The sequence below is a fragment of the Gobius niger genome (genome assembly GCF_951799975.1).
Source record: "Gobius niger genome assembly, chromosome: 7".
Classification (NCBI taxonomy): Eukaryota; Metazoa; Chordata; class Actinopteri; order Gobiiformes; family Gobiidae; genus Gobius; species Gobius niger.
In genome coordinates this window covers 7,851,684-7,864,243 of record NC_136858.1, presented here as the reverse complement: position 1 = coordinate 7,864,243, position 12,560 = coordinate 7,851,684, and the positions used below count along the sequence as shown (strand labels likewise).

Genomic DNA, 12,560 nt, shown 5'->3' with positions numbered 1-12,560 from the left:
GTTTTAATGAGGGAATGACTTAATAACATGATGTAAAGCTTGAAAAAGTCGATTTTGCATAATACCCCCCCTTTAACAGAACAAAGGCAATATGCATTATTTTCAGGTTACGCTTTGATTTCATGAATTAGGTCCAGATCTATTTAAATGTGTATTTTTGTCAGACAAATGATCTGGTCAGAAATAACAGCACGTCTTTCGTTTTGGTAAGTCCTCCCCCAGCAGCTCCTCTGAGGTCCTGAATCTCCTCTCCATCAAATGTCCACGTCCTGGGACAAAACTGTCTGTAGGTAAAGCCGCTGAGCTAGTTAACATCGTAACGCTACCTCCAGCAAAATCCGTTACGACATGGTTTTACACAGATAAAGTAAACTATTATCTCCCTACCTCTCTTATAGCCCACATCAATACAGTGACTACACATTACTATTCTTGAACTAGCTCATCAATATCCTTTCCTTTTCACTCACACATTGGATAGATTGACAGGAGAGGCCCATAATGGACCAGCTGCCACTGCACTGGTGACAATGGTGATGCAGTAAGAGTAAACCCAGAGAGGAGAAAACTCAACTAAAACCAGTACGATCGTTTTAACAGGATTTACTAATAGTTTCAACAATTGTTTGAAGAGATTGTAGCAAATGCACCATCAGAAAGCACACGAGCTGCGTTACAGTTAATCATGAAAAACACATTAGGGCTTTACAATGGAGACAGCTGGCCATCCTGTAGTAAACACAGGGCGAGAGCGGCACAGCGGTATGCAGTGATTATGCAGACCCACTTAGTGAGATGACACTGCATTGTAAAGAGACAGCAATTATGGCCAATGAAGGCAAAAGCAGAGCTCACTAACAGCTCACATGGAGCAGTCACCTCCGCTGGTTAGTGGCACAAAATCAAACGCTAATACATGTTGTGTATGTGCAATAGTTGTACTCATGAAAGATAGAACAAAAGACTGAGAAACAGAGGCATCTTCACCAAATGAACAGGCGACACAGCTGTTGCAGGTTAGAGAAGCTATTAAGTTTGAACAGGCCATTCTGGTGCCCAAAGGGGAAATGTTTAGTGGAGCCCCACCCAAAAAAATGGAGGAGGGGTACCTCATTCAAACTAAATACACTCTTGAAACGACAGCAATAATATTTGTCAAATTAAAATAATAGAGTTTAATAGTTTGTGGCCTTCTTTTCTTTCTCAACTGCCGCTGTGAGCACAGGCACCGGAGAACACTACATGACACTGACGTGTTGTCAGTGAATGTACTACCTTTGTCTCTACACATGTAGAGATTCCTACATGTGTTGTATTATCGGTTGCATTGGCACACATAACATAACTCCTCATCGCTCTCATTGAAAGGGGACATTGTTTGTTTGTCCCACAAATACTGTACAATGTGATTCAGTCACATTGGCTTCACTGTGGTGCCCCTCGGAGACATGTTGCCCTACACGGAGCGCGTTACCAACGAATAATGATACTTGATTGAGATAGTCATTCACACAATGTTATACATTTGCATCTCAAACTTATTGGAGTGAAACATCTGCTTGACCAACCAGGCTGTGACTCTTTTTCTGCTGTACCAGCGACTGAGTCTGGTGACTGTGGCATCAACTGCGTTCTGAGGTGGAGCAAACACGAGGAACCAATCGGCGAAGAGCGGACATGAGTCATTGTTGGGATGTTCTTAGCCGTTCTGCACTAATATTTGTAATATTTCGTCATGGCAACATGAACACAGGAAGTGACCTCCCTCTCTCCTGGTGCAGCTGAATTATTTGCCCTTTTCAGCGAGCTGCATTTGTGATTTCTGCTCCGCGTTGTTTTTCTGGATACTTTTGTACATCTTTACCATGTTTTTGTGGAGGTTTGGAGCAGGGACATGCACATATAGAGCCCAGGTGGTGCTCAAGCACCTGCCCCTTTGCCCTGTGCCCTTTCAGTGCCCTTCTCAAGACCTGTTTTTTTTTTTTTTCCGCTCCCCAATATTAAGTAATATTTCATTTATTGTTCATAGATATTTGCCCTACTGAGCCAACATGTGCTGAAAATACAGTTTTAATGTTCAGCAACTTCAAATCGCGCTTCATTCCTCCTCTGACTCTCGAGCCGCGGCAGAGCTGACACTCCTGATCACAGAAGGGCAGCTGTGCTGTCACCGTGTTTCCCCCGTTTGAGAAGATGGTACAGCCCATCTCTGTGAGACGCGGGAGTAAAGTAAACTAAGTAAATTCGACAACTTTATGAACGAGGCAGTGCGACATGACAGGATTATTAAGGGGAAAGGAAACGAGAGGGCCGACGGGGCGAGGACGTCAGCGCCGCCGCGCGTGTCGAGACCGTCCGGACAGAGTCAGCGGTAAGAAGTCAGTAACTTTAGCAGATCTGTTTTGTCGCGCTATAAAATGGTCTGACAATGAGCTGTATTATTCAGACTAAGTCAGGGCTAAGCGTAGACCAGGGCCAGAGCAGAGTGACGTGAGCTAAGGAGACAGAAGGGAGAGGAGGAGGTGCCTGGGTTCTGGTCTGGACACTGTGCATCTGTGTGAGGAGCACAGGAACATGAACAGCCCAGTGGATCATTGTTGCCCTTTTGTCTTGGTTGAGCACCTGCCCCTCAAATTGTCTGTGCACGCCACTGGTTTGGAGGATAGAATTTGAAGGTAAACAAACTGCTAGCTTATCAGCTAAACCCATTTAAGATCTACAAATATCTTGTTCTGAGACACTGAAGAGGCACCTAGAGCCTCTTCAGGAGGAAGGAGGAGGTGGAGCTGACCAGTGCAGAACACCACGCTCTGAGACGGGGACAAGCCCAGGAGGCGGTGCACCGTTTCAGATGATCAGAGGAGACAGAGGGCAGCTACAGTTTCTCCATCCTCCAAGGTCATGCGGGTCAGGTTGACGAACAGTGGCAGAGCGGCTCAGCCACAGCAGCTCAGGACTGACACCTGAACACTATATCATTGCACGCTTGTACAATGACAATAAAACACTTACTTACTTATGTTCAAACATGATTATAAATCACAAAACTCACCTGCTAAAACTAGACTTTTACATCTTCAAAGTGTGCCCAAAGGTCAGATACCATCTGTATTTACATTGAGCATGCAAGTGGCACATAGAAAATCAGGTTTATAACCATATATGTTAGCATGTAATTGTGGTAATGGGGAAAGGAGCAATGAAAAGCAGATTTTTCTTTCTTCAACCCATATGTAAATAACCTGTCTATCCTACATAATAGACTATAGTTCTTCAATACTAACGTCACACCTGCAAACATGAACATCGAGTGAATGGTTCCAAAAGGTTGAAGGAGACAGGATGTTTATGTCTATACCTGACTGTCCTGGGGGGGAGATCCTTGAGGGCAGTCGGGGCATGTACAGCAGCAGGGTGAGCACTCCCACTCGGCTGCCCCAACACGGCTCCACCGCCACGGGCCTGGGCACCCCCTGTTCACCGCACACAGAACACAAAAACACTACAGTCACAAACATGTACCAGCTGACTGTGGCCACTGCAGCAGCAGAACTGTCAGCCTCTCCAGCTCCTCCTCTTCACCAACAAAGCACTACCCAGAAAATCCACTGTTCTCTTCCCTCATCTCTCTGCTCTGAAAAACATGAAATGAAAAGATGTTTTTGTGTTTTTTATCTTGTGGGTTGTGGTGATTTTGTGCATCTGCATGTTTATTGAGTCTTTGTGAACTGGGGAACATGTTTGCTGCGATTTGACTCGTATTAGTTTGCATAGGATTGCAGACGTCAAGAGAAGATCAGTTACGGACACAAATCCACCCACAGAAACAGAGCAGGGTTGACTTGTTGGTGCAAATTAACATTGGACATTTTACACAAATCACCACTGTACGTCAGATTTTAACATTGTCCCTCATCCTCCCCTAAATGAACGGACTTTGTGCTCTACCAGAAGAGTCAAGACAGAGGAAGTGCCGATCCATGGCAAAAAGAGGAGTAAGGTGAAGAGCTACAAGTGCTTTGAACAGAGGAGATGTCCCGTGATACCTGTGAAATATGCTTCAATATCAAATTATGCACAATATCAAAGCTCTGTTTGGTAACTTAAGATATTCCATATTTGACTTGGCCTTTAATGTTGATGTCTTTTGACATCTCTGGTTGTAGTTGGATGTGTCTACCATGTATTCATTAGCTGGTGTTTTCTCCATAGATGAACTCTAATGCATTCCACATCACAAGCTAGTCAAGATTGTATATCTATGACTCATCATGTGACTTGTGACTATGAATAGCACCTGTGCATGAATAGTCTTTCTGTCTGCCCTGATGAAGACCTAATCGGTCGATACGCGTTGGTGTCCCTCGACAATAAAGGATTTTTTACTTGAAAGTCGATTGTGCCTCTGACCTCCTTTTTCCTCTTCATGATACAATTAAATTCACTGATTTATTAAAGTTCTTAAACCTATTCCCTTTGTCATGTCTGAGTTGTGGTTGTACTGGCCATACAGCCTTTGCTCTGCCTGACCCGTCAGATCTGATCCGGTCAGCAGGAAGGGCCTGGTCAGTACTTGGATGGGAGACCAAGCCAGGCTGAATGTAGAGAGTGAGTGGTGGTCGGAGGGGTTACATTTGTCAATCTACCCCAGGGCAGCTATGGCAACAACACTAGCTCACAGAGTATAGCGTGAATGAACTCCAGTGTAGCACTTTGAGAAACTTGGTAATACAGGCTTGTAAAGTGCAATGCATTCCATTGTTATGATTATTATCATTAATAGTCTGTAATCAGCTGTTCCTGTCGTAGTGATATTCTTCTGTCTGACTCTTTTCACAGTAAAACTCTCCCAGCTTCTGGGACATTGACGGATTTTATTTTGTAAGGACAACAGGAAGCTGCAGAACACGGACATGTCCCTGTTCGCCCCGCCACAGACTGGGAATATATATATCGCCCTGAGGCAGGCCTAGAGCCGAAACGCGTTGGCAATTTTACCTAATCTAGCCATGTTTGAAAATACTTTTTAATATTTTTAGGAGTGCCTCAGTTTGTTTGATTTTTTGCTAAAACGGATCCCTGCACTGAAGAGCACCCAAAAGACTAAACTTATACTTTTTACATCCGAGTAGCACTCCAGCCTCCCAATTTTTTCGACTGGGAATATTTGTTGGTGTGAAAGGCGAGTTTCGACAGTTTGAAAAAGTGATCTGTCATAACACAGACCTGAGAGAAGGCGAGATGCTCGTGTCGATCAGATGAGTTATTTTGGGGATGCGACACTGTCTTTATCAAAATCCTGGAGGGTCCCACAAGATGTCAAAGTTGAGGACGCTTGGACCAGCTCTCCTGCTGCGTCCGAAACCGTCAAATTGTAGCCTCTTAGCACTAACACTAACAACTAATCCCAACAAGTCCTCCAAATCCATACGACACAAGTGGTCGTTTGTCTTATCCCTGAATTCCGACCATATAAGACGTCTACTGCAGTTTATTTATGTTTATTTATGATATAAAGATGATAAGACAAACTACCGGATATGACATTATGACATAGCTGACCCTTCAGCCAATCAGAGCACAGGCTCACCTGCCCAAACGCCCTCAAGCTGATTCACGTGTTTTCATTGGACAGAGCTAGTGTTCATCAAATCTAGTTCAAAAACCCGCAAGCTAAACACAGCTGTAATGTTTTATATTTTTTATCCTTAAAATGACGAAACTGCGAAGAAATGAACGACCTCAGTTTCATCAGGACATTTGGCTGCACGTTCTCCAGAGGAACTCTGAAAGAGACGCAGGACTTTGTGGAGAACAGCAGCGGAGCCGAGGCCTGACTTTGCCGGGATGACGAGAGGAGTTTATCCGCATCATATGCACTGGAACCCGGCGTGGATCCGAGGCTCGCCGCGGTCACCAGACAACCGGACATACGGGTGACACGGAGTCTGACAACACGAGGACGTTTGAGGACAGCGATGGAAGTGATAGGAGAGCTTATGGAGTTGGCAGTGACACATATGGAGGAGAAGAAGGACTCACAAAGACATCAATGGTAAGTAATGCTTTGGTATCGGTGTTGTTGTGAGTAAAATGGCGATAACCTATAGCTTACCCATATAATATAATTTAATATGAGAGCGGTAAATTGTGGCTGCTGCTGCGGTTGGGGAAGTGTGATGCGTAATAGCACAGAGCGCGCTTGGAGAGCCTTTGGCACAGCTGGACGTTCAGTTCCTCCACAGGTGTGGCAGGGCTGAACACCTGGGCCTGTTATTTGCTCACATATATCGCAATTGGGGCTAATTTTGCAAGTTTGTGATTGATTTCTTTGCGTTTGATTTTTGGAATCGTCGTCAAAGTTGTACACTACGTAAAATAAAGTCGAATGTAGTGTGTGAGTGAGTGGTTGGTGGTGGTCGGAGGGGCCGATGGCGCAGACTGGTTGCCTCGCTTCCGTCAGTCTACCCCAGGGTAGCTGTGGCACAACTAGCTTTCCACCACTGAGTATGGAGTGAACAAATAGTGCAATGTAAAGCGTCTTTGAGTGTCTAGAAAAGCTCTATATAAAACAAATGCATTATTATTATTATTATTATTATAACTACTTCCTAACTGACAGCCCAATTCGGAAGCTTCTTGTCATGGCGGATGCTGACACACATCCGGTTTGGCGTAAGACCTCTTACCAATCTACTAATTTCGGACACAGCATCCCTCTCGTCCTGCGCTCCAGTTTGTTTACTTCCTGCACGTGAGTCATCATTCACACCGGTATGAGACACACTCTTATCATGAGGAAGATTTCTACCGGTATAAAAGGTACAGTTAACCCTACTGTGGAGTCTCCATCAGTGACAGGTCCAACTGACTGAAGGGCAGCTTCATCCAGGGCTGTCAGGAAGCTGAACTCTCCCCTTCCCTTCCTCTACTGTATTTGATATTGCTCTGTATATAGAGTACACTTTGCCTTTTTTTATTTATTTTGATGCCAAACCCTGGCCCTGACCATGTACTCCTCTGTTCCTCCTTTCTGTCTTTGTACTATATTTATCTCCACGATACAGTCTCAGCTACCGATGTTCTATCCAATCCCAGCGTTTTTCCAGCACTTTTAGTGAGACGGAGATCTGTCAAACGCATGGATGATCCGTCAGCTTCACAGGTATGAGAGGATCCAGGAGAGGAGAGAGCCTCCCCAGGATCAGTGCTTCACGCTGGGGTCGGCAGAGTGAGTGACAGCCTGCTGCGCTCCGGAACTGGCCCGTCTGCCCACACATGATTTACAAGAGGAAGCTATATACAGTATGTTACGTCACACCAGAAGATTCACTCCAGATCGTCCAGGTAAACTTTACAGAGCACGTCCTCTCTGAGCGTTTGTTGACATCCTGCCCTGACTGAGCTCTGCCTGTCGTCCAATCTAGTATATAATATATGATGTGCGCATTATTCACTGAGCAAGACTGTCTTTATACTTGTTATTATTAAAGTCTGAGAGATAAAAAGGTTTATTGAAGAAATAATCTATGGATGATTGTGGATTCTTTTTTAAAGAGACCTTTAAATGATCTTTTCATCCTCTGTATTAAAACAATTACATTTTGCATGTTTATTTGTAGTATTTTTGATAAGAAAAATGAACTGAGCCAATTTATCATATTAAGTATTAAGTATATTAAGAAAAACATAACAAAACATCCATGCCATTCCCACATGGTCCATCAAAGTTGTTATTTTGAAATCTCCTCTGTGTTTTGAGCTCCAGACAGGACACTGCAGTGTTTTGTGGTAAAATGAAATGGCTGATGCTAACACCATTGTTTTTATTTACAACAAGCTACAATCTTATTTGGTCTTCTGATATTTAGAGGCACATTTTATTCACTTTTCCCCAACTTAATGACAAAATACAGAGCATTTAAAATGTAGAAAATAAGACCTAGTGATTTTACACATCGTGACCATGAAGTGGTGGCACAGTCACCTCCCCAGCTTTGAGAGAGCCGTGGTTTGTGGACACAGAATTCCAAAGAGGTTCTAAAAGCATGCTTCAAGTATAATATCAGACCTTTAAATCCAGTGGCGTCTAAAGAAAGCCTCAGAGCGTCCACTGTGCCCTGCCCTCCTCTCCTCTGGGACCATATGATCTGAGCGAGGCCATATTCATATCAAAGTCCACAGATCGCATTTCCATCGGTCTGAAAACGCCACGAGGAGAGCAGAGCCGTATCGATCTGGTGTGACCCCGCCGCCGCTCCGTACCGCAGGGGTCAGGAGACTGGCTCTGGTCATTACTGTGGTCAGTGGGGACAAGTACAGGAACAAGCATAACAGTGCCCAGGAGAAACCATGCCGATGTATGTACAGGATGTAGTGATCAGGACATGTGTGTGTGGGCTGTGGGCTAGTGCTTTGGGCATGGAAGGAGAAACATGAAGTGTTTCCTCTATACACATTACAGACCTTGTAGTTTTACTACACAATGGTAATGCGTCAGTAACATAATCATTTGATTCAAACATGTTTAAACAGTCAGTATTATGGAGGTTGAGCTAAACGGAGCAGTGACATTCTCATGCAGCTCGAGGGCCTATTTCATCAGGGTCATTGTGTTCGGATTATAGAAGTGGATTTTCTTTAAATATTTCACATTGGCTATTTTCCATTAGACTGATGCAACCATGTAGTCATACGTCAGGCAATAGGGTCCAGGAAGAACAATATAGTATCTGTGAGCTACATTGGCTAAATATTCGTCATAAAAAGAAGTTTTCCACAAATGTGCAGGAGTTTAGGATCATAAGCCGTTTCTGAAAGTGTGGCCGAGCATTTTCCTAATTAGTAATCTCGCATCTTAGTAAGTGATGACATGTGGCCAGAGAAAAAAAAGGTTCTTTGATGAGTTGGGTAAAAGTATAATTTAAAACTTAAGGAAATAAAAATAGCTGTTCTCTATGTTTGGACCACATTGTTTCTCTGGAAAATGTTGTCTCTAACTAACGCGTGTGATGAAAAGTTTGTTACTAAGTTTGTCACGCTCAGATCCTGCAATGATGTCATGAAAGGAGAGAATGATGGTTATGTTTGGGGTCACTTCACTTCATTATTTCTATCTTTATTCACTTGGAGTGTCAAATAGAAACAGATTTTTGCTGTCTTGGATTTGATCAGAAATACTGTTGTGCAGACTGGGTCATACAGTATGAGAATCAGGGAATAAGAAGCCCACGGGTCGGCCACAATCATAGTGTCCAAAACTGTGCAGTTACATGAAAAATCAACCCTCTTTCAATTCAGATTTTATTGTTTTTTCTTTAGACTTTCCAATGTGCTGTTTGAAGAAATCAAAATGTCATGAAGTATGCAGCCTTTACAAGTATACTATGACAAAAGAAATCTGTTTGTGTTTGCCTGTTTTTAATAATGCGGCACAAAACACTTATTTTTCTGTTCATTGCCCCAGTGTGAAATGATAGAAATATTAAAACCTGCTGTATGTGTCCTTATGCCAGTGCTATGGCCCATAAATATTCCCGTTGCGGACACTACATAAAATCCCGGACAATTGTATTCAATTTTCAATGATGACAATTATTTGATTTGATTGTATTTGGATTTATATTGTCCATCCATCCATCTTTGTCCACTTTATCTGGGGCCGGGCCGCGGGGGCAGCAGTCTCAGCAGAGATGCTCAGACTTCCCGATCCACGCACACCTCCTCCAGCTGTTCTGGGGGGACCCCGAGGCGACACCAGGCCAGCTCGGAGACACAGTCCCACCAGCGTGTCCTGGGTCTTCCATGAGGCCTCTTCCCACTAGGTTGTGGGTAAAGACACGCACATCCATAGGTCTAAGTAAGTGTGCAGGATCAAGGATTGAGAAATAATAAAAGATCTGCACAACTTTGTAGCTCCCAAGCTTTTTTAATGCTCACCGAGTAGTGACGTTTTGGGCCTTAGCCCTTCTTCAGAGGTCTTCAGAGGTCGTCTGAAGAAGGGCTAAGGCCCGAAACGTCACTACAGTGACGTGAGCATTAAAAAAGCTTGGGAGCTACAAAGTTGTGCGGATCTTTTATTCTTTTATTATGCCTCTTCCCACTAGGACATGCCTGGAACGACCTGGAGACATTCGAAACAAATGCCCTAGCCACCTCAGCTGCTCCTTTCGACGTGAATGAGCAGCGTCTCTACTCCTAGCTCCTCCCGGGTAGCTGAGCTCCTCACCCACTCTCGAAGGTGCGCCCAGCCACCCTGCGAAGGAAACTAAAATAAATAAACCAATCAATAAAAAATTGTGTCCACGATCTTGTCCTTTTGGTCATTACCCAAATCTCATGACCATAGGTGAGGGTGGGAACTCATCTCCCTCTTCACCACGACAGTCCGATACAGCGACCGCGTCACTGCTTACGCCACACCGATCCGTCTGTCGATCTCACGCTCCATCCGTCCGGATTTATATTGTGTAAAATATCAATCTGCATGGGTGTTTCAACAAGAAGCCAGCCATGACACTTGACTATGGCTGAGCCGACCGCAAAAAAACACCTCAAGCACAGGACATTTCCCCACTTCAGGTTCACGACTCCGTGACAAACCCTCCTGACAAATATGTAACAACAGACTCATAAACATGTTCTTTGCTGCTAAGTGTGTGTGGTACATGTCTGATGTGGGAGTGTAACAGGTTTAACGCCGCACACTCTGCGGGCTAATTAGAGCCTCCTGTGTTTACCCTGGCTTCCCCTGTCAGCAAATCAGCACCAGCACAAATAAACAGGCGCACATAATCTGTGACTCCTGATGAGGAAGCAGCAGACACAACACTGAGTCATCCTGCTGTTTCCAACCATTCCAGTCATTGATTAAAGTCATCTTTAATTGGTTTAAAGTAAGGTCTTCACAAAAAAGGTTTTACTGTTGAATGGGACCAGCTGCTTTGGGTTTAGTATGTATTTATTTATTCTTTAAGTCATACTTTTGGATAGATTCCAGAAGATGACACATTCAAATGCACATGAGCAAGCAAAACTAGAGGACACTTATGAGAGGAGAAAGTGAGGCGAAAGGGAGGGAGTGAAGTGAAAGGGAGGGAGTGAAGTGAAAGGGAGAGAGTGAGGCGAAAGGGAGGGAGTGAAGTGAAAGGGAGAGAGTGAGGTGAAAGGGAGAGAGTGAGGCTAAAAGGAAGGAGTGAGGCGAAGGAAGGAGTGAGGCGAAAGGGAGGGAGTGAAGTGAAAGGGAGAGAGTGAAGTGAAAGGGAGAGAGTGAGGCGAAAGGGAGGGAGTGGAGTGAAAGGGAGAGTGAGGTGAAAGGGAGGGAGTGAGGCTAAAGGGAGGGAGGGAGGCGAAAGGGAGGGAGTGAAGTGAAAGGGAGAGAGTGAGGCAAAAGTGAGGGAGTGAAGTGAAAGGGAGAGTGAGGTGAAAGGGAGGGAGTGAGGCGAAAGGGAGGGAGTGAAGTGAAAGGGAGAGTGAGGCGAAAGGGAGGGAGTGAAGTGAAAGGGAGGGAGGGAGGCGAAAGGGAGGGAGGGAGTGAAGTGAAAGGGAGAGTGAGGCGAAAGGGAGGGAGTGAAAGGGAGAGTGAGGCGAAAGGGAGGGAGTGAGGCTAAAGGGAGGGAGGGAGGCGAAAGGGAGGGAGTGAAGTGAAAGGGAGAGAGTGAGGCGAAAGGGAGGGAGTGAAGTGAAAGGGAGAGAGTGAGGCAAAAGTGAGGGAGTGAAGTGAAAGGGAGAGAGTGAGGCGAAAGGGAGGGAGTGAGGCGAAAGGGAGGGAGTGAAGTGAAAGGGAGAAAGTGAAGTGAGAGGGAGAGAGTGAGGCGAAAGAGTCAGGCAAAAGAGAGGGAGTGAGGTGAAAAGGAGAGAGTGAGGCAAAAGGGAGAGAGTGAGGCAAAAAGGAGAGAGTGAGGCGGAAGGGAGAGAGTGAGCTGAACAGCTCTTTAAAGCAAAACTAAGTAACTCATGCCCCTAGAGGCCATAAGCACCATTGCAGGTGTTTTAAACTCATTAATTGTCAGTGAGAGTAAATCCTACGCTGACAGAAAAGAGACATCCAATTACACAATGGAAATCATTTGTTTCACTCAAACTTGGCTGTTTAAGTGGCACAGTTAGCTTTGCCCGTTAGCCTGTTAGCTTTTTCTTCTTGATTCCATTAGTGTGTATTGGGGCCTCCATACCGTAGACAGCAAAGTTGCAATAGTGGTTTCCTGACCAGAGACACCAGGGGGAGATGAAACCCCCAATCATCCCATTAACACTTGTATTACCCCCAGAGGGACTACGGAAAGGATTTAATAAATTCTAGTTAACAAGTCATTATAGTAAATTATTAAACACCTTAAAGTTATTCTTTAAGATAAGATAAGATAAGATGGTACTTTATTGATCTCACAGATGGAGAAATTGCATTCGATGAGAGAGCATCCGGCAGCAGCACCCATTCAGTGCGCACCACTCTTTTTTTTTCTTTGGTGAAAGATCGTTGTGTCGCGGCCGCCATCTTCACTGTTTTGGTCACAGGAGGAGCACTGGTTGATGGGAAATCCGTAGACGATGACCACGGC

At 44.7% G+C, this 12,560-nt stretch overlaps 1 protein-coding gene across 1 annotated transcript in view; it reads right to left on the bottom strand.

Moving 5' to 3' along the window:
- The window catches only part of atrnl1a (attractin-like 1a), a gene marked incomplete at both ends in the record, with an annotated part of 698,456 nt that overhangs the window by 25,822 nt on the left and 660,074 nt on the right, over positions 1 to 12,560 (bottom strand). The window contains one exon of the mRNA XM_079559364.1: positions 3,359 to 3,473. Coding sequence (XP_079415490.1) covers positions 3,359 to 3,473 — 115 coding nt within the window. The remainder of the gene's footprint in view (positions 1 to 3,358; positions 3,474 to 12,560) is intronic.